At 40.9% G+C, this 21919-nt stretch overlaps 1 protein-coding gene across 7 annotated transcripts in view; it reads left to right on the top strand.

The window, feature by feature from the left end:
• Positions 1–17574, top strand: part of LOC109411550 (sodium/hydrogen exchanger 9B2) — a 113829-nt gene extending 96255 nt beyond the window's left edge. For all 7 annotated transcript variants that reach the window (XM_019685088.3, XM_062851710.1, XM_019685089.3 and 4 more), the window contains exons 8-10: positions 15767–16004; positions 17150–17300; positions 17365–17574. In XM_019685088.3, coding sequence (XP_019540633.1) covers positions 15767–16004; positions 17150–17300; positions 17365–17371 — 396 coding nt within the window. In that variant the 3' untranslated portion in view covers positions 17372–17574. The remainder of the gene's footprint in view (positions 1–15766; positions 16005–17149; positions 17301–17364) is intronic.
• Positions 17575–21919: the final 4345 nt, after the last annotated feature.

Genomic DNA, 21919 nt, shown 5'->3' with positions numbered 1-21919 from the left:
GTTCCTATTAACAATATTCATCTAGCTGGCATGACACTTTTCATAAAATTAAAATGAAGATCGTTAAGTGAGCGTATCTGACGGGATTTTGCACGTACTTGATGAATTCTTAGTAAACAGGTATCCTGCTGGTTTTTTTTTTCGAAAATCTTCGTGAGCCTTCCCGATGTTAAGGTATTCTGCATGTACTAACAACGTACCTTCCGAATTTGACCCTCCTTTTGAACGGAACTCAAAATGTCCAATACTTTCTTAAAAATAATGCAAATTGTCCATTTATGGTTTATGTAATCACAATTATGAGTAACCTTAAGGAAGATCGGGTAACCATCCCCGGTGAGAACTTTCGTCATAGGCTGACAGGCAAGGGGGAGTTTGCTTCGGCAAACCTGAGCGTCTGTTCTTCAGGAGAAGCGGCTCACAACAGCGTCTGATCCCCATGTTAGGGGCGGCTGATCACGTCTGAGTGCCAGGGAAGGACTCTAAGCTCAACTGTGCACTATGTTCCTCCGGAAAGTAGGGAGTTGATGTCAGGCCCTACGAGCCAGCCGTAAAAAACCATTGTAAGGCATCGAACACAAATTACGTAACGCCATAGGAGGAGGGGGGGAGTCTAGCTTAGCGTTACGATCCATACAAAAAAAATGGCTTTTCATACAAAAAGCGTTACATGGGGGGAGGGAGGGGGTCTGAAACGGCCAATTTTTGCGTTACGTAATTAGTGTACCATGCCTAACGGAAAATCAGCAACAGAATAATACGAACCAACGGCAACGACCCCAGCGAACAAAAAGGACTTGCGATTGGAAACTCGGTACGTGGAACTGCCGATCTCTCAATTTCATTGGGAGCACCCGCATACTCGCCGATCTACTGAAGGACCGCGGGTTCGGCATCGTAGCGCTGCAAGAGGTGTGTTGGACAGGATCCATGGTGAGGACGTTTAGAGGTAATCATACCATCTATCAGAGCTGCGGCAACACACGCAAGCTGGGAACAGCTTTCATCGTGATGGGTGATATGCAGAGACGCGTGATCGGTTGATGGCCGATCGACGAAAGAATGTGCAGGTTGAGGATCAAGGGCCGATTCTTCAACTTCAGCATAATAAATGTGCACAGCCTACACTCCGGAAGTACTGATGATGACAAGGACGCATTTTACGCGCAGCTCGAACGCGAGTACGATCGCTGTCCAAACCACAACGTCAAGATCATCATAGGAGATTTGAACGCTCAGGTAGGCCAGGAGGAGGAATTCAGACCGAGTTATCGGATACAAATCGATAACTAATTAATGAAGCATCCAATTTGAATGCGGTCTTCGGCAAAGTTGTAGCTGATAGAGTAGCCTAGGAGTACCAAGGGTCAACTAATCCTCTAGGGCACTTGGGGAAATACTACGGTCGATTGAATGAAAAACATCGTTTTCCCATAGTAATTCTCATACAAACTTTGAAGGGCTTGTGCACTCTCAATTTTCAATCATTGGGGGATAAGGCATAGAATCTGATTACAAATCAAATAATCGGTGTGGAGCAAAAACGATTGTTTGAACCACGCTAATGTACGTATGTATGTATGTATGCGCATATCTAATCACAATTGGTGCCACAACATGTAACTTATTTTTAAACTATATTAGGTGTACTTTCAGCACATTTGCATGCAGCTGAACGCCATTAAACATACCGTGATTTCGGGTGAAATTGATCGACGAGAGGTCCATTTTTATTTGTTAAAAATAACGCTTAAAACTTCAAACAGTTCGTAAAAAATATTCATCATCTGGCTCAAGAGTTATTGAATGATGAGTTTACATGTTTTACAGCCAATTAGCTACATTACATACGCTCCGCCGTCGAGAACATAAACAAAACTCTCAAGTTCCAGCTGCATCACTAAACAAGATTTCCTCTTGCAAAAAAGGCAAGTTTCACCAAAAGTTTCCACGAAATCCCATTGATTTCGGGAGCATATGTTATCTACATGATGTTGGCATTGAAAGTGCCACGCGGGAAGTGGATTTTTCTAGAGAAGGAAATAATTTTGTAAATTTAATTGGAAAACAAATATTTCCGTAGGGCCGACCTGCCACAAAAAAAAACATTTTTTTTTTACATTTGTTTCCAACATAACCTGTCAGAAAATACATGTTTGTTTCAAAAATGGATTGAATTTGCTTCAAATGTGACGTTCGATTTGCTCCAAACAGTTTTATTTTTGTTGCCAGAACAAATTGACAATTTATTTGAGTTTACCTGAAATATTTTTGATTTTACCATGCTTTTTTCTGCGTGTATGAAATAGTGCCTTTTTTTGTATCCTGATGAACAGTAAGCAGAAAAATATTCTTAGAACATATCGGAACCGGTAGTGATCCGGAACCGGTCCCAATTGTTCCGCCGGAAGTGGCCAAATATAAAAATGAACTTAACCCATGCATGCGACATATTAAATCGCGTCGTTTTTGATAACCTTATGAACAGTAAGCAGGAAAATATTCTCAGAACATACAGGGGATACTCAAAATAACTGGGACAGGTAAAATTTTCACTTTTCAAAAAATGTTCAACTCGCTGTAACTTTTCGAAAAGGGCATCAAATATTCTCAAATTTTTACTGTAAGTTCATCAACTAGTTGTGTAGCAGTGGTCCATATTTGGGAGAGATTGAGTCATTCTCCACGAAGTTATAAAGATTCTTGGAAAACGTAAAATTATCCGATAGCCAACTTTAAGCTGTTATATCTCCGGATTCAATGAACCGAATGCAACGAATTTTTGATCATGTATGACTTATATAATGAACTTTTAAAAACAGTTGACTTAATTTGAAATTATTAATCAGAAAAAAAAGTTATGACGATTTCATTTATTCCATGCTTTTCCAGTAAATTTATCTATTTTTCATATGCATCCCAGTACTTTTTCAATTTAATACCGACTATTTGGTTGCTTTTCTTTGAAACATAAATATGTTCAATTCAATTAGAGGGAATTTAAATGAATTATAATTACTATCTCGAATTTTGAAACGATGATGAAGTTTTGAATAAATTGTTTATATATTAGAAAAATAAACTAATCGAAACAATTTTCTTTCGTGTGAAGAATTTTAAGTTTAGTCCATTTTTTCAATAGCTCATTATATAAGTCATAAATGATCAAAATTTCATTGCATTCGGTTCATTAAATCCGGAGATATAACAGCTCAAAGCTGGCTATCGGATAATTATATATTTTTCTAGAACCTTTATAACTTTGTGTAAAATGGCCCGATCTTTTCCAAATTTTGACCACTGATACACAACTAGTTGATGAACTTACAGTAAAAATTTGAGAATATTTTATGCGCTTTTCGAAAAGCTACAGCGAGTTGAACATTTTTAGAAAAGTGAAAATTTTACCTGTCCCAGTTATTTTGAGTATCCCCTGCATCTGTACCGGTAGTGATCCGAAACCAGTTCCGAGTGTCCCGCCGGAAATGGCCAAACATAAAAGTGATTCAAAGTCGTACATGCAACACATCAAATCGCGGCTTTTTCGATGATGAACGATTAGCAAAAAAATTGTTGAGTTTTTATACTCAGTGGGAACAATCACCACCTGAGGGCGTGTTAAGGATGTGGTATAACTTTTTTCACAGACATTGGATCACTTCGCGGTCTTCGACAAAGTTCTTTGGCATATAGTCATCTACAATAAAACCAAAGGTTTTATTTATTGAACGCTTACAGCACCACCTGGCGGCGAAATTCGAAAACTAAAGATTTCTGCATACATTTAGACAAGTTTTCCCATACAAACTTCAAGCGTCTTGAGCACCCCTTAGGCTTAATCGATTTTGCTCAAATTTTGAATGTAGATTCTGAGAGTCAAAAACAACTGATTCAGGAGGTAAGACTTGGCATTTTTCGATTTTTTTGTTTTTCATATAAGTGTGGGCCACCCTACTATGATATGAACATAAAATATAGCCTAAAGTGTGCTGAAAAAACATTGTCAAAGATCGCAAAGTGATATGGGATTGTGTAAAAAGTTATATCTTCCCAAGCAACCAAAAGTTCGGATTCCTCTTGAAGAACGAACTCAGAAGTTCAAGTTCGGTTCAATTCCAGGTTTCGTTGAACTTAATTCTCCAAAAAGTTACTCTTGTATTGTTTATGAACTTGGAAGTACATGTACAAGCTTTTGACTTCTCTTCAAAACGACATTAAAATCGAAAAAAGGTTCAAAAAGAACTGTAAGAAGTTAGAAAATACATACTTTTGTACCACCCTATTCTGAACTACTTTGCTCTGTTCGTCTGTATTTGTGACAGTTCAATTTGTATTAGTGACAACAAAGAAATAAAACTACTCTGCACCCATCGAACTCTCTCTTTCCCAACTTGAACGTCGACCGGTCAACACCCAGGTAAGAACAAGCAAATATCTACATAAAATGGTCCTTCGAGCCGGATATGGCAGAGCAACTATTAAAAGAGGAAAAGAATCAGATTGATCGCCTAAAATTCAATTCATTGTGTGAGATTGGTTTGATCTTCGTTTAAACAAATCTTATCGATATTTAATTGCAAAGCGTCAACTAACCTCAAAAGAGAAAATGACGCAGAAAAGAAAAAAAAAAAAACGTTTGGAAAACGGCGCGTGGGTCGTTAATACATGAGTGAGAAAGAGGCACGCGGGCTACTGAAATCCAATGAGAATCTTCCATAAATCTAGTGTGAATACATTTTAAGGTTAACATGCGGGTTAACGTCATCTGATATGAAAAAGAAGTGACGTGTGGGTCACACAAATCCTATAAGACAAAAACAAAAGTTTTGAAAACGGCGCGTGGGTCGTTCATACATGAGTGAGAAAGAGGCACGCGGGCCACTGAAATCCAACGAGAATCTCCCATAAATCTAATTTGAATACATTTTGAGGTTAACATGCGGGTTAACGACATCTGATTTGAAAAAGAAGTGACATGTGGGCCACACAAATCATATAAGACAAACATTTAGCTTGTGAGGAAAATTGATGTTTTTTAATCATATTAAAAACAGTATTAATATATTGATAATATCATCTACAATCACCCAGGTTCAATCATGATAAACGACGGCGAAGGTAACCAACCAATTATAGTGGTTCAGTCGGAGCAGGAACGGTTTGAGATGCAACGTGATCATGCGGTCGCAAGGATGAGATCTATTGTCAACAACATCGACGCCTACAAGAACGATGTTTGTTCCCTAGAAACAAGAAGGGAAATGTTGAAGGAGTGCTACAAGAGCTTCGATCAAGGACAGAGTTGGTTGGAGCAATGGTTCCCAGAAGAATTTGAAAAACGTGAAGAGATCGATCTACAGTACGTGACTGGCTTGGCACTGTTTGAAAGAACAATAGCAAGCAAGAGGGCAGCGTCCGCATCATTTGGGAGAGATAATGTGCGACTCCCTTCAGTTGATTTGCCCATATTCGCCGGAGCTAATGAAAATTGGCTCGAATGGTACGATAAGTTTAACGCTTTAATTCATAATCGCCCATCTCTCGCTGTTATCCAAAAGTTTGAGTACCTGAAGCTGTCCCTACGTGGGGCAGCTTTGGCAATCATTGACTCGCTTCCTACCACTGACACAAATTACGACATCGCATATGACTTGCTGGTCAAAAGGTACAACAATCCGAAATTGTTAGTACAGAAGCACACGCGAGAGCTGTTCGAGTTGCCTCGGGTCGAGGATGAATCGGCCAGTGCATTGCGGAAATTATTTGATTCTGCTCGGAAAAATCTACGATGCCTACAAATTCTGGGACAACCTGTGGAATCCTGGGACGCAATGCTTATTCACCTCATGGCAAACAAACTCGATGTGACGACGCGCAGAGAATGGGAATCATCAGCATCCGGAACAACCCCGCCGCCTTACGACCAACTGGAGCAGTTTATCTACGACCGATGTCAGATGTTGGATTCCATGCCGACAAAGCGAAAAATATCTACAGATCCACAGGTTTATTCGCATAAAAAAGTTCGATCGGAAATTCGTTCTATGGCCGTTAGAACGACACAGCAAGGATGCATCGCGTGTGGAGACGAACACTACATCGGAAAATGTCACCGGTTTGAACAGAAGTCGTTGGAGGATAAAGTTAAGCTAATTAAACGCTTCATGCTATGCTTTAACTGCTTGAAACCCAATCACAGCGCAGAACAGTGTCGCAATCGTGGATGCTTCAAATGTGGAGGCAAACATCATACCTCAATCCACCGTGAGAAGTCAAATGCCCAGAGATCAAGCAATCAAGAATCCAGTCAGATTGAACGCAGTGAGTAGATTCAAATCCTATTGGAACATGAACAACTGCAATGAAACTGCTTTGTTATTTTTTTTTCTTTTTCAAAATAAAATTTCGCAGACCATCAAGTAATGTGTAATTATTCGTCCAGCAAATCACTACTTCCAACAGCGTCCGTCCTAATATCAGCTGGTGATGCTGCTCCCATTTCATGTCGTGCGCTGTTAGACACAGGCTCGCAGACTAATTTGGCCTCTTCTGATGTCATTAAGCGTTGTGGCGCCAGAACAACAAATGCTTCGGAAAGAGTTCTTGGATTCGGGAACATGCCTCACCGATTGGACCAGAAAGCATATATTACCATTAAAGCAAAAGCTTCGGATTATCAAAAAACGATCCCGGTATTGGTGACAGACATAATTACTAGTCCACTACCGCAACAGGACATTGATATTGCTGATTGGGATCTATCACAAGTAAATCTGGCCGACCCTGAGTTCTATCTAAGACGCCCAGTAGATTTGTTGCTAGGAGCTGCAGTAATGTTCGATATACTGAGGGATGGGAACACAAGACTATCCCAGAACCTTCCGTCCATTCAAAATACTGCTTTTGGATGGCTAGTCGGTGGTGATATCACCCGTATGAATATGAGTAGAGAGGTAATTTTAACCTAAATTTGAAGAATCAAACAGAAATAGGACTATTTGGATTTTATAGGTCACTCGATTCATGAACGGAAATGTAATCAACTTGCACGTACGAGAATGGACGGACGAAGAGGCTCTCTGCGAGCAACATTTTATCGGCACTACTGAACGAGATGCTAATGGACGTTTCGTGGTTCGGCTACCATTTAAACAGAACCCTAAACTATTAGGTGAATCTCGAGTTACAGCGTTAAATCGCCTTTTCCAATTGGAAAAAAGGTTTCATAGAGATCCCCAACTCCAAGAGGAATATGTCTCATTCATGCAAGCTTACCTCCAACTCGGCCATATGCAGTTGGTCGAACACGATGAGTTGACAACAACAGAGTCAACATTTTACTTCCCTCATCACCCCGTTCTGAAGCCTGAAAGTGCAACGACTAAACTTCGGACGGTTTTTAACGGTTCGGCCGAAACTTCTAGTGGGCTATCATTGAACGATGTACTAATGACAGGACCTACGATTCAATCTGACATATTCGACATTCTCTTGAGGTTTCGTTGGCCCAAGTACGTGTTCACGGCTGATTTAAAGAAAATGTTCAGGCAAATCGTGGTAAATCAAAAGGATCGGTTGCTACAGTTGATAGTATGGCGCTTCTCTCCCAACGATGCAGTTGGTACATATTGTTTGAATACTGTAACCTATGGTACCTGTTCTGCCCCCTTTCTAGCAGCACGATGTTTAAAAGAGCTAGCAAGACAGTTCGCCAACCAGTACCCCGAAGCCTGTGAAGTATTAGAGAACGATTTTTACATGGATGATGTTTTGACCGGACTAAACAATCTGGAGAAATTGATTTTGATTAAAAAACAGCTCGACGTAATTCTCAGCAGTGCAGGTTTTGAACTGCATAAATGGGAATCCAACATTCCGATAGAAGAACCGAACGACAAATTCGTCAAGATTTTAGGGCTTCGTTGGAATCCTCAACGGGATACAATTGGATTCGCTACCGAGATAACTAATCACGAAACAATAACTAAGCGAAATGTGCTGTCAGAGGTACAGCGCATTTTTGACCCTTTAGGACTGCTTTCTCCCGTTGTGGTTAATGGAAAATTACTAATGCAGGATATTTGGATGCAAAAACTAAGCTGGGACGAAGAACTACCAGATGATGTTAAGCAGCGGTGGCAATGGTTTTTCCAACAGATTAATGGGCTTAGCGAGGTAACAATGGAGCGTCGAGTTGTTGTAGGAGATTATTCCGTTGAACTTCATGGATTTGCTGATGCAGCAAAGAGAGCCTACGGAGCAGTAGTGTACGTAAGGACTTTCAACGAGGATCAGGTGGACGTACAACTGTTATGTTCGAAATCTAGGATCGCTCCTTCAAATGAGAAATCGAAAAACGAAAATAATACCGCTCCTAAATTGGAATTACGAGCAGCCGTATTGTTGGTAGAGTTGATTGGGAAGGTCATACAAGCTATGAATATTTCAATTGGAGCAGTTCACTATTGGACGGATTCGCAAGTGACTCTCGATTGGATCAGCAAACCAGCGAATAAATGGCCGAAATTTGTATCGTCTCGTGTCCAAGTTATCCAGCAGAAATCTTCACCAGTTGACTGGCATTATGTACGCTCAAAAGCAAATCCTGCGGATTTAATAACAAGGGGCGTATCTACCAAGAAACTCATCGAAAGTTCTGTCTGGTGGCACGGACCAGATTTCTTATTGGAACACAATGAACCATGGTCACAAGAACCTCAAACGGCTAAATTAGTTTGTTGTGAAGTTGTTCAAGAAAATAGCCCACAAAACGAAGATTTGTTTTTTGAACGGTTTTCCTGCTACGAATATCTGAAACGTGTAACAGCATATTGTTTACGATTTACGAATAACTGCCGACTCAAGCCAGAAAGTAGGTCTTTGAAGCATTTGACAATTCAGGAGCTAAAGACAGCAGAAATTAAAGTCATAAAAATGGTGCAGAAAAAATACTTTCCACAGGTGAGTGATGAATTAGCATTAAGTTGAAATTTACATGAATAATAATAATAATAATAACAATAAAAAAAAACATTCCGCAGGAAACTAAATGCTTGGAAATCGCCAAACCTGTTATGAAACACAGTTCACTTCTAACCCTCTGCCCTTTCTTGGATGACAACGGAGTCATCCGAGTGGGCGGAAGACTTCAAGCTGCGGGAATTAGTCTCGATCAAAAACATCCAATCATACTGCCAACAAAATGTCATCTATCTGTGTTGATAGCAAAAGCCTATCATCAAAAACATCTACATGTTGGAGCCCAGAATTTGTTGTACCTAATGCGACTACGGTTTTGGCCAATCCATGGAAGGAATCTAGCTCGTAGAGTTGTACACCAGTGTATCACATGCTTCAAAAATAATCCTAAAACTCTTCAACAAGTGATGGGTCAACTTCCAAGTGAACGTCTTAATCCGGCTAGGCCATTCCAGTTCTGCGGAGTTGATTTCGGCGGTCCGTTCATCATAAAAGAAAATTTGGTACGCACTAATAAGTCTTTGAAAGTCTATGTAGCGCTGTTTATTTGTTTGAGCACACGAGCTGTTCACATTGAACTTGTGAGCGGGCTATCGAGTGCATCCTTCATTGCTGCTCTTAGACGATTCTGTAGCCAACGTGGAGTGAGCAGTACCATATTTTGTGATAATGCCACCAACTTTGTGGGAACTAAGAACGAGTTAAAAGACATCAGTGCAACGTTTGCAGCACAAGTGGAACCGGAAATCCAAAAATTTTGCGTGACTGAAGGGATCAACTGGCAGTTCATACCTCCGCGCTCGCCAAACTTCGGTGGAATTTGGGAGGCTGGCATAAAAAGCATCAAACATCATATGAAGCGTGTACTGGGATCGAGCATTCCTACATACGAAGAGATGCTAACTCTTCTGAAGCAGATCGAAGGAGTTCTCAACTCCAGACCAATCTCTCCTATGTCAAATGACCCACAAGACTTGGAGCCTTTAACTCCTGGACATTTTTTGATAGGAGGTCCAATTACAGCGTTACCAGATCGAAATGTATCTCAAACAGCGACTAATCGGCTTTCACGATTTGAAGAGGTGCAGAAAAATCTACAACTATTCTGGAATCGATGGAAACTGGAATACCTCAACAATCTTCAGCAAAGAGCAAAGAAGAACTCTATCCACCAACCTAACTTAGAAGTCGGACAACTCTGCCTAGTCAAGGACGAGAGCCTACCCCCCTTTTCTTGGATTGTGGGCCGCGTTATTAAGGTACATCCTAGACCTGATGGACGGGTTAGGGTGGCTACTCTCTTGACATCTAAAGGTGAAACCAAACGGTCCGTTGGTAAATTATGCTTACTTCCATTTGAAGATTCCAGTGGCGGGGGGAATATGTAAGAAGTTAGAAAATACATACTTTTGTACCACCCTATTCTGAACTACTTTGCTCTGTTCGTCTGTATTTGTGACAGTTCAATTTGTATTAGTGACAACAAAGAAATAAAACTACTCTGCACCCATCGAACTCTCTCTTTCCCAACTTGAACGTCGACCGGTCAACACCCAGGTAAGAACAAGCAAATATCTACAAGAACTTATGTTGAACTTTAAAACAGAGTTCAATTAAATATTAACCGAACTCATGTTGAACTTTTGCGTGCCTTTAAAATTCAAATATAGTTCATTTGAACATATTCCAACAACTTGAAATCATCCGTTCCGAACTTGTTTCGAACTTGTTTTGAACTTACTACTGAAAGTTCGGATAAATATTAACCGTACCAAAAGTGAACTTCACTTGAACTTCGGCGACAGCGGGGCCGGGGAGAAGTTCTCATTCAATTGAATCACTCGGAAATCGAGCCCAGCAGCCACAGCTTGTGTTAATTTCACAAGTACACTTTGTTCCACTATAATATTTGAACGTACTTACTTGTAATCAACGCAAAGGATCCGTATTGTGTGGCTCAAAGGCTGCCCCCGCAGCGGAAAACTGTTCCCCCAGGATGCCGCCGGGGGTTTTTCGGCTGCGCACAAAAATTTTCCAGCTTTGCTGGATGTTTTCACACCCGTCTCACTTATCACTGCAGCGCACCGGTAATCGACGCAATCGTATTCACTGAAAACCAAGCTGAAAACTTATAATCTTTTCTTGAAGTCGATACACTGGCCTTAATTTATTGCTTTGCACTGCGAACCACAACAAACTGAAAATGTCAAACTGCGTAAGTTCACAAGAAGTTCCACGTGAACTTCTTTCGAACTTTCGACTTCAAAAACTATTCCAAGTTCAGGGAAAGTTCACACGCGAACCTGATTGAGCTCTACTATATGATATCAGCACATTGAGTAAAATCCCACAGTGCATAACAACACATACATGGAGTAGTGGTTAGGCACCGACTTTCATCGAGGAGATCCCGAGTTCAAATCTCAGTAAGTAAAAAACATCAAAAATTATTTCAAGGTATTAGTCAATTTGGATTCCGCATGAACTAATGGTTCTTCTTAATAATAAATTACTTTTGTGGACTAAACATTTTTTTTTATTTTTTCGAAGTTTATTTTTAAGCTGAATAGCGTTCCTTTCAGCGACACAAGTGTACTTTATGTGAACTGAAGTTCGGTTAATTACTTAAAAAGTGAGCTGAATAGAATGCTATTCATATACCTTCGAATAGCTGATTAAGCCCAAACATGCTATTTTATCCGAACTTTTGGTTGCTTGGGTTAGCTTTTCAGTATCGTCTTGATATTGATCGGCCTCCTGTTTTAGTGAAGGTGCTCGAACAGTCAACTGAGAAGTCTGATATTTTTCAGTTCTGCTATAAGGGCTGTTTGCAGTTCAGAAGGAATTTCTCGGCCTATCTTGATGCATGGAGAATTCCTTGCCTGAATCATCCAAGAAACCGTTTTTCTTCCATCGCAGTACGCAGTTACGAAGAAATGACAATTCAAATGGCCGTCACCGTAGAAATTTTAAATTACTGTAGTTCAGTTGTTGCAGTTGCCATACTCAGTAAAAAGTTATGTCTTTTCACAGAAGGACAATTTTGTGATTTACAATCCGAGTTCAGTTGAAAATATTACCGAAACCCTAAATCATAAATAAGTGTATATATATACACACCTAAAATAGATTCTCAAGCGCGGCAGAAATATTTTCTGACTCCGAACGGCAATTCCTAATAATATTTCAGCAAACACAATGTTTTTGCTGAGATTGATTAAAACATTTTACTGAAATATTAGCAAACTGCTTCGAAAATTAGAAAACTGACAGCATTTTTAGCTGAAACATATCATATACTGATTTATCGACCGTATTCTATTAATAACTTGATGATTTTGTGGCTATATTGCTGGTGTAAGGAGACGCTTTCAGCCCTTACCCGCTGTTACCGGGCAGGGCGGCCTAAAGCAGGGTACCTCCACTAAATTCTGGATTTCGGATGAAATTAATTCGTAAAATAAATAATTTTCAATTTTAAATACTTATATTTTAATCTAACCTTTTGCCCCGTTCTCCCCAAGGCACTTTGGCTTCGGTCGACTCGTTGGGGCCCTTGCTGCAAAACGGTGGTGGTGGTCGTCGCTGGCTTCGCTCCTGCACGGATTATGCGGAGCTTCCTTCTTCTTCTTCTTCTTTCCTCTTCTTCTCACTTTTCTTCTTGGGCAATAAAACTATCCTTTGCTAATTAGCCAAGGGGGTGAGACTAGCTCCTTTGTTGGAACCCCCTCAGCGACGGTGGTGTAAAACACCGAACTGCCTACTCGCCGTAGACAGTTCCGATAGTCACCGCGGTGAACTATCACAGGTGGTACGCCCCTTTGTACCTACCTGTCTTCGTCTTCCTTGACTTTTAGCTACACGGGCGAGACAAAGCTCTATTGACTGAGCCCGTGTAGCGAAGACGGTGGGATATTGGACGCTTGGCGAACCGCAAATGGCGGTGGTCTTCACCCTAGCACTGCACTTTTGCACTGCACTTTGGTTCCCGAACCACGGGCCGGCACTATGTTTCGGGGGAACCTTTTTTGGTGTATTCACTCCCGACGATGCTAGGAACAACCATCTTGCACATTCCGCGCGAAAACGGCACTTTTTCACTCCTTTACTAGGTGATAAAAACGGGTTGTAAAATGCGTCCGTCGCACTACGTGGTTCGTAACTTTCTCCCTTGTTTCATCAAAACAAAACAGCCACACACCGCACTCGATTGTTTCTGCTGCTGCTGTTGCTTCTGCCGATGTGTGCAATGAGGGGGAGATTGGGGGTCAAATGACTCACCGGTACAATACAAACGAATTTAAATACCCTACATTCTAACTAAACTAATTTCTAATAAAAAAAATATAAAAATAAACAAATTAAAATGATGCAAAACACGGTGGTGTATGTGGGTAAAATGCACACTAAAATTAAAGTACACAAAATTGTAACCACAGGTTACACTGGGAACAGCTTTTATAGTGATGGGTGACATGCAGAGGCACGTGATTGGTTGGTGGACGATCGACGAAAGAATGTGTAGGTTGAGGATCAAGTGGAGTGCTGTGTCGTTCACAAGAAACACGTAAGTTCTACCAGAAGCTCAACGCATCCCACAAAGGATTTGTGCCGCAAGCAAAAATCTGTAGGAATAAGGACGAGAGCTTCCTGACGGACAAACGTGAGGCGATCGAAAGCACGAGCACCTGAATGGCGAAGAGAATGTAGGCACGGGGGATCAAGCCAGCGGAGGAAATTACTATGTTGGCGCAGCAGAGGAAGGGAACGAACCAACTCCCACGCTGAGGGAAGTTAAGGATGCCGTCCACCAGCTCAAAAGCAACAAAGCGGCTGGTAATGATGGTATCGCATCGGGCCCGGAAGAGTTGGCTACCTGTCTGCACCGGTTAGTAGTCAAAGTCTGGGAAACCGAACAGCTACCGGAGGAGTGGAAGGAAAGGATTATCTGTCGCATCCACAAGTAAAGCGACAAGTTCATGTTTGAGAACTTTCGAGCAATCACCATTTTGAATGCCGCCTACGAAGCACTATCCCAGATCATCTGCCGTCGTCTTTCACCTAAAGTAAATGAGTTCGTGAAAAATCACCAAGTCGGATTCATCGACGGCCGTTCGACAACGGACCAGATCTTCACCGTATGGCAAATCGTCCATAAATGCCGTGAATACCAGGTCCCAACGCACCATCTGTTCATCGACTTCAAGGCGGCATACGACAGTATCGACCGCACAGAGCTATGGAGAATCATGGACGAGAACAAGCTTTCCCGGGAAGCTTACCAGACTTACAACAGCAACGATGGACGGTGTGCAGGACAGCGTAAGGATTTCGGATGAACTATCCAGTTCATTCGAAGCTTGACGGGGACTACGACAAGGTGATGGACTTTCCTGCCTACTATTCAACATTGCCCTGGAAGGTGTTATGCGACGAGCCGGGCTCAAGTTCTGCTGCTCACGGAATTGGAAACGGATTAAGTTATAACATAAAATGAGATAGCATCACCGACGAACCGACGTGACAGTGGTGTTTCATAGCTGGCCTCTCTCAATTTAACGTCGGCCAGCAAAGCGAGTGAACGCTTCTGTCAAATCAGCGCAAACGCGAACCTTTTCCTATATCAACACATGGGGGTTTGTGGTCATGCTAGCAAACCATCGCGAACCGTTATAGAGGTGGCGGTAGTGTTCGACTATTTTTTATCATAGCATCATGAGCAAGAAATTTGAATTTATTTGTTCTAGCTGTCACGTCGGTGGTTCGTCGGTGATAGCACCTCGCGCAATTCTGTTTTCAACCATGATGAAATACGTTTTATGAGTTACAGGTTTTTTTTTCATGAGTCATGTTTCGCCAGTGATTAAATCCATTTGAAAGTAACAGTAGCGCAAATTCGTTTGTAAAATTACTTGGCTATCGAATTCAGTTGAAGGCATAGTTACTGCAATGCAATGAATTACATTTGATTTGGTGTTATAAGCATTGCTGTACAATACACAAATGTTCTATCATTTAAAATATTGGTTCGCACGTCAAACACCAAAGGAAGTAACAAGTAAACAAACCGCACCACCCAAAAAGTGTAAGCGACGCTGAAAAATTCTTGCAGCGAAACGAACCAATAATGTATGCTAAAACTGGTGGAAACGGGGAACATATTGAGGTGTGAAAAAAAAAATCTGCAGGGAATCAAAAATGGTGCAAAAAAAAAGGAATAAAAGAAAAATAATATTTCATCGGTTTCCTGCAATAGGGGCACAACTCAAAATTTGTCATTTTTGAGATTTTGAAGGCAAATGATGAAAAACTATGTAAAATTTCATCTCACAAAGACCCGTTCCAAAATTCGTTGAGAAACGCGAGTTTTTCTCATTTTCACAAATTTTCCGCATTAAAGGCACAACTTGAAATCAGTCAACTTTTTCAATAGTAGTTGAAAAATAGTAATCCAAAATTCATGAAACAGATAGTCCGTTAGTCCCTTTCCATGATACAATAATCAAAATTCGTTTACTTCTGCCAAATGATGAGAGAAATAAATGAACATGCAGAAGGTGCTTCAACATTGCCAATTTTCAAACGCTCATTCTGAAAATTTACATTTTTTGAGTTGTGACCCTATTGCAGGAAACCGACGATTTGTATCGTCCTTATTGAAATAAAAAAAAACTCAATGCTATTCGTTGAACTTGTCACATTTCGTTTCATCAAAAACAGTGTCCAAAATTTCGTCGAATTGTTTTATTGTTATTATGACAAATGTTTCATTTCTGTTTATTTTCAGATTTTTGTCGCAATCTCTTGGATGTCGAAAGCAACGGTACAAGCAGCTCTTGGACCTGTCGCACTAAAAGCAGTAGCTTCCCAACATCGATCAGAGGAAGAAAAGCACTTAGCAGAATTGGTGAAAAACTTCTGCATCCTTAGTATTATTCTATCCGCTCCTTTGGGAGCCTTACTGATTTCCATAAGCGGTACAAAGTTGCTGAAAAAGACGAAACCCATGCTGGAGCCTCCAGAAGGTAATTTGCAGCAATTACTAAAAATAAGATTAATGATTATTGCTCAGTGAAGAGAATTGTCAGACAAAAGAGGCACAAAACAAGCAACAAAGAAGACGCGGCGATTACTCTTTATCCCAACTGGTAACAGATAATGACATGATCTCAAACATTTTTGTTGCAGACAAAACGGAAGCTGAATTTGTTGCGTACTTTTCAACTCGTGAATAATCAATTATTACCAACCCAAAATCAAACTTTTTTGATGATACATCTTCAGCAGCGTTGCAGTGTTAACCGACTCGAAGTTACCGCTCGAAAATCACAATGCAAGCCTTAAAAATCTTTAAACTCGTGGTGTACGATCTTTGTCTTATTCTGTTCAAGTTGGGACATACCTATGTCGCATTGGGTAGAATGTCGCAACAAATTTAGATTGCGACATTGTCGTTATTGTTGCGCGATGGTTGAATTTTGATTCATTGATTGTAAACGATTAAGAATTATGATCAATCGAGAGTCGCGTGGAAGAATACGCTGCAAACGATCCCTGTGGTTCATTGCAACTGGTATTTGTCGAGGGGTACTCGTCGTCACATTCCCCCGCCCGTAAACACTTCCTTGGTCAGGTTTCATCTTTACGAATACTGGTTGTCCAAACTCCAAATCCGGAAGACGACGTATTTTTCGATCGTAAGGACTGTGTGTTTCCAACACAGTCATGTGCGGCATGGATGTTTACTAAAAATGTGCAGGCCGAACACATTTTTGAGCGTAGCCGTTTTTGCGTGAGTCAAATGCGTCAAAAGTGACAGAGTGGCACGTTTTTTTTTGCTGCCTCACTCACATTTCATCTACATGTTATTTAGAATGGATCATTGTAGCCAACTTTTTCGCTATTCACCGCATCAAAACAAAAGCGCCACCGTATATGAACTGTAACACGGTGACAGCAGTCGAGTTACGTCAAACACACAAGGCTACGGTGGCGCTATCTGTTCTTTTCATAGCGGCCGTTTTAGTTATTTTAGTGATCCATTGCAATTACAATAGATTTATGAAATTTTCCGTTCAGTAAAAGTACGTTGGATAATTAAAACGTTCATACAAAATCAAATGTTTGAAAACTACCGCTGTTTCAAATTTTTATTTATGCTTCATTCCAGGCTGGCGAAGAAGTCATCGGCCATCACTACACGACATCAGTATTATCGACGAAGAGGAGGAGCGTGAAGATATTGAGGGTATCGCTGATGAAGATACTGCTGCCAATACGCTGTCTAACGCACAATCAACCTCTGTGTTTACAGTTACAAAGTAATACTTCAACATTTATGACTATCAGAAAACACGTATTGCTTACCATTGTATTTTATTTAAGGTTCTAGAAACCATTGGACCCTGAAATTACACTATCGCACTAGAGCATACAGTAGTTTCAACAAAATTGCTGCACATACACCATCATCTGGTTGCATAGTACAAAAAAAAACATTACACAGTTCTAGCCATACCAAAAACTATCATTGAAATACAAACTACATGAACTTCATAGACCACATCGTTAAAATAAATTTTAAAAAAAAGTTAATCTTGTTACATTTATTTATAATAATAAGAAAATCCTTTACTTCGGGACATAATGGACCGACGAAACGAAATGTTTTTATCTGAATCGTTTAAGTAATAATATAAATGCAGAAATTTTACAAAAAAAGAGAATTTCAAAATGACAGAGTCATATATTCTCTAAACAGCAAATCGATATTCGGTAGACACGTTTATTTTTATGTTGCTTAGGATTGTTGAAAGTATAAATGCTTCAACTTTAATTTTAACAATAATATAGCATAATCAAAATTGGTCCAATTCCATCCCTTCTAGGGGGTGACATTGGGCCAAACACTAAAACTCAATCTAATTAGTTCAATGTGAGAAATTATTGCTTGCAAATCAAAACTAGTGAATATATACAGCTTTATTCATAAAAATAGCAGTGAAACCCGTTTTCCATATAAAATGGCCACCCGAATATAAACAAACCATAGGGTGTTTGGTGAAAACCATTCCTGCACCATACAGTGCACCAGCTACAATAAAGTGTATTGTAATGAAATGGTTCGCTATACTATATATTTTACATTGGATTTTTATGCAACAATATACAGGGTGTTTGGTTCCGGGTTTTGGATATTTTCAGAGCTGATAGGTTTTGATGAGAGATGAAAAAGTTCCCATGGAACATAGGGTCGGAAATCACTGCTAAGTGAGTTAATCACATTTTAAGTTTTTAATTTTTGGTTATCTTTGAAGTCCTATATCTACAAAACTATCAATCGTACAAACTTTCTCAGCGCACGAATTGAAAGCTAATTACTTCTACTTTTTTAGTCTCTTGGGCGTAAACTTTGTAAAAATAGTTTAAAAGGCCTTAAATTAAAAAAAAATGCAAAATTGGTCGAAAAAATCGACTCTTTTTTGGACATTTTTGATGATTTAAATATGAAAATAAAGCTTTTGTTAAAAAAGTTTCTACAAAACATGCACGAACTTGTTCCCTAAAAATGTTTCTTTGACACCAAAACTCTATCTCTTGTAGTTAAGCCAAAAAATGTTTATGAAAATAACGTTCCAAATTGCATTAACTTAATGCCAAAACAATGGTCATCACCCTATCCGTCGTGCATTCGTGTGCTGTTGCTTGGTACACTCTAAATTCATAGTAAAACACACTAAAATCGTATTGCTCAATCATGTCTCCGCGAGTTTATGGAATCTATAGTGTCTATACTTAACCCTGGTCGTATATTGGGGTCAGAGATGCCAGATATACAGATTTTTCTGTATTATACAGATTTTTGACCTTCTATACAGACAAGATATAGAGTACAGAAAAATACAGAATTTTGAAATGTTATACAGATTTCTCCAGAAAGCATGAAATTTGAAGCTTTTTGCAATAAATTTATTAAAAACTTTATAAATTGTTGCTTAAATTTTAAAGAATTTATGAAAATTTGTAGGTTTTCATAAATGTTTTAGAAAAATAAATACCTGCAAAAGTTTTATACTGTCAGAAAGTAGTACATTTTTGTATTGAAATCTAGGACTCTCGGTGTCTGCTATACCCTCAAATACGGCGATACAGAAAAATATGTAATGATATCTACACTTTGGGCTATATTTTATTACCAAATGTAACACGATTCATGTAAAATGTGATCTTCTTACGAGAAAAGTGCAGAAAATGTAAAAATTTCCATTCAAATTTCAATCGCAATGAGAAGAGCGAGGGCTCAACCAGCCGCACCCAAATTGTGAGCAGTAATTTTAGAAGCAAAAGTAGATTGAAGATTGAAAATTGATAAGGTGTTGATGCGATTAGATTTTAATTTTTCCATAAAACGTTTATCCATCCTACTATGGATTTACACTGCTGGAATCTGAAATGGTGTGATTTGAAGATATCACTTTGGTCACGATTTTGTTCTCTTGCATATTGAAGACTTTGACCATTTCTTCACTTATAATCTTACCCAACGTTTACAGGCTATCAAAAAAGCCACGATTTGATTTATCGCTTTGACATTTATTTTGTTCACTTTTATAATTCCGCTATTTGATGTGCAGCTTGCATGGGTTTTGTTAAATTTTACGTTTGACCACTTCCGGTGGGACACCTGGAACCAATTCTGGTTGTCTCAAATGTGGTCTGAGATTATGTTCTTAGGGGCTGTCCATAAACCACGTGGTCATTGTTTTGGGACTTTTCAAACCCCCCCCCCCCCCCCCCCCCGCGTGGTCATTTGTCCATACAAAATTTTTTATTTGTCCATACAAAATGGTCATTGGCCAAACCACTGAGAAGACTTCCAGTAACGGTGCTGCCTTGTTCACATTGAAGACCAGTCCAAAATCGAGCGATCCTTTTACGTAGCGAAGTATCCTTTTCAGATGTGCCCAATGCTCATCGCTGGGGCAACTCTGGAACTGGCTGTAGAAGTTGACCGCAGCTGCCAAGTCCGGCCTAGTTGTTAGTGACGCGTATGACAGACAACCAACAAGCTCCCTAAACGGCTGCGTGGTCCGATTCTTTTCACTTCCCTTCGACAGCTTCAAGCGGGTTTCAATGGGAGTTGAGTACGGTTTGCAGTCCTCCATCCTGAATCTCTTCAGAACGTTCTCCAGGTAGCGCCGCTGCGTTATTCTCATTTCACCTCCAGCTTGGTCGTAGTCCACTTGCATCCCTAGAAAGCACCTGATTTCGCCAATGTCCGTCATCTCAAATTCCTTCGACAGACAGTTCTTCACGATTTGTACTGCTTTAAATGACGCTCCGGCAATGACTACGTCGTCCACATAGAGAACCATAACCACCCTTGTCGGTCCGGAACCACGAATGTACAAGCAGCGATCATTGGCGCTTTGCTGGAAACCCAGACGATCTACTACAAAGCTGTGGAATCGACTGTTCCAAGCACGCGAAGCCTGTTTAAGGCCATACAGGGACTTCTCCAGGCGGCATACCAGGTTCTTCCCTTCCTCGAATCCCTCTGGCTGCGGCATAAAAATCTCCTCCGTGAGTGTCTAATTCAAAAAGGCAGTGCGTACATCCATTTGATGCACTGTCATTTTATCTCGACAAGCGACCGCCAGCACTGTTCGCAACGTATCGAGTTTGGCAACCGGGGAGTAGGTTTCTCCATAGTCGAAACCGTACTTCTGGCTAAATCCCCGGGCCACCAGGCGCGCCTTATAGCGATCCGGTTCTCCATTCACACCGTGCTTAATTTTGAAGACCCATTTACTCGTAATTGGCTTCCGATCTCCTGGCAGTTTGGTCAAGGTCCAAGTCTTGTTCTTCTTCAGTGCAGCCAACTCTTCGTTGACCGCGGCTTCCCACTTCGGCCAGTCCTTCCGTGCCCTTGCTTCAGCCAATGTCCTCGGTAAATCTTCGACGTACTCTGCGGCGTTCAACGCATACGCTGCGTAATCCATCTCGTACTCGTCTTGCCACGCTGGAGGTTTCCGGTTTCGTGACGGTCTACCAGTGCTGCTATGGCCCGCTGGCTCCTCATCATGGCTTGACTCCGCTTCCGAAGCTTCTCTGGAGTGCTCTGCGTCGGCGAAACTCTCGTAATCTGACTCTGACCCCGCTCTGGAACCGACGTCCTGTCCGTCCATCTCTGCAGCATCCGGCTCTTCCTCGATGGGTTCTTCATGTCCAGCATCCTGTCCCGCATCTACTGTGAGAATATCCGATGCACGCTCACGAACACGGCCGGAAGTTTCGCCCTGGATAGTTTCGACGAAATCCACATCACGGACGTGAACTATCTGCCGCTTCGTCGGATGCCATACTCTATAGCCATTACGAGCGTAGCCCAGGAATAACCCTTTCCACGATTTAGCATCCAACTTACCTCGTTGCTCTTTCGGTATATGGACGAAGACGGTACAGCCAAAGACACGAAGCTTCTGGACGTTTGGCTTAGATCCTTCCCACAGTTGATACGGAGTCATCTCAGGGTCGATTGCACTGCACGGACTACGGTTCAGCAGATAAGCGGACGTCTGCACCGCACAGCCCCAGAAACACTTGTTCACACCCGAGTCTTCTAACATCGCCCGCGCACGCTCGACGAGGGAGCGATTCATTCGTTCGGATACACCGTTCTGTTCGGGAGTGTGTGCAACCGTCCACTCAATCTGAATTCCACTTTGTTCACAGAATTGCACAAACGGGCGGTTCTTATATTCTCCCCCGTTATCACACCGTAAACGCGAAATCTTCTGTCCGAACTTTGCAGATACCAGCGTGGTATACTGCCGGAAGCAATCGTACACTTCGTCTTTTGACTTTATCAAGTACACCATCACGAAGTGACTCCAGTCGTCCACAAACGTTACAAAGTATCTCATCCCACCGACACCGA

The sequence above is a fragment of the Aedes albopictus genome, chromosome 2 (assembly GCF_035046485.1).
Source record: "Aedes albopictus strain Foshan chromosome 2, AalbF5, whole genome shotgun sequence".
Classification (NCBI taxonomy): Eukaryota; Metazoa; Arthropoda; class Insecta; order Diptera; family Culicidae; genus Aedes; species Aedes albopictus.
This window is presented reverse-complemented; position numbering and strand designations above follow the sequence as displayed.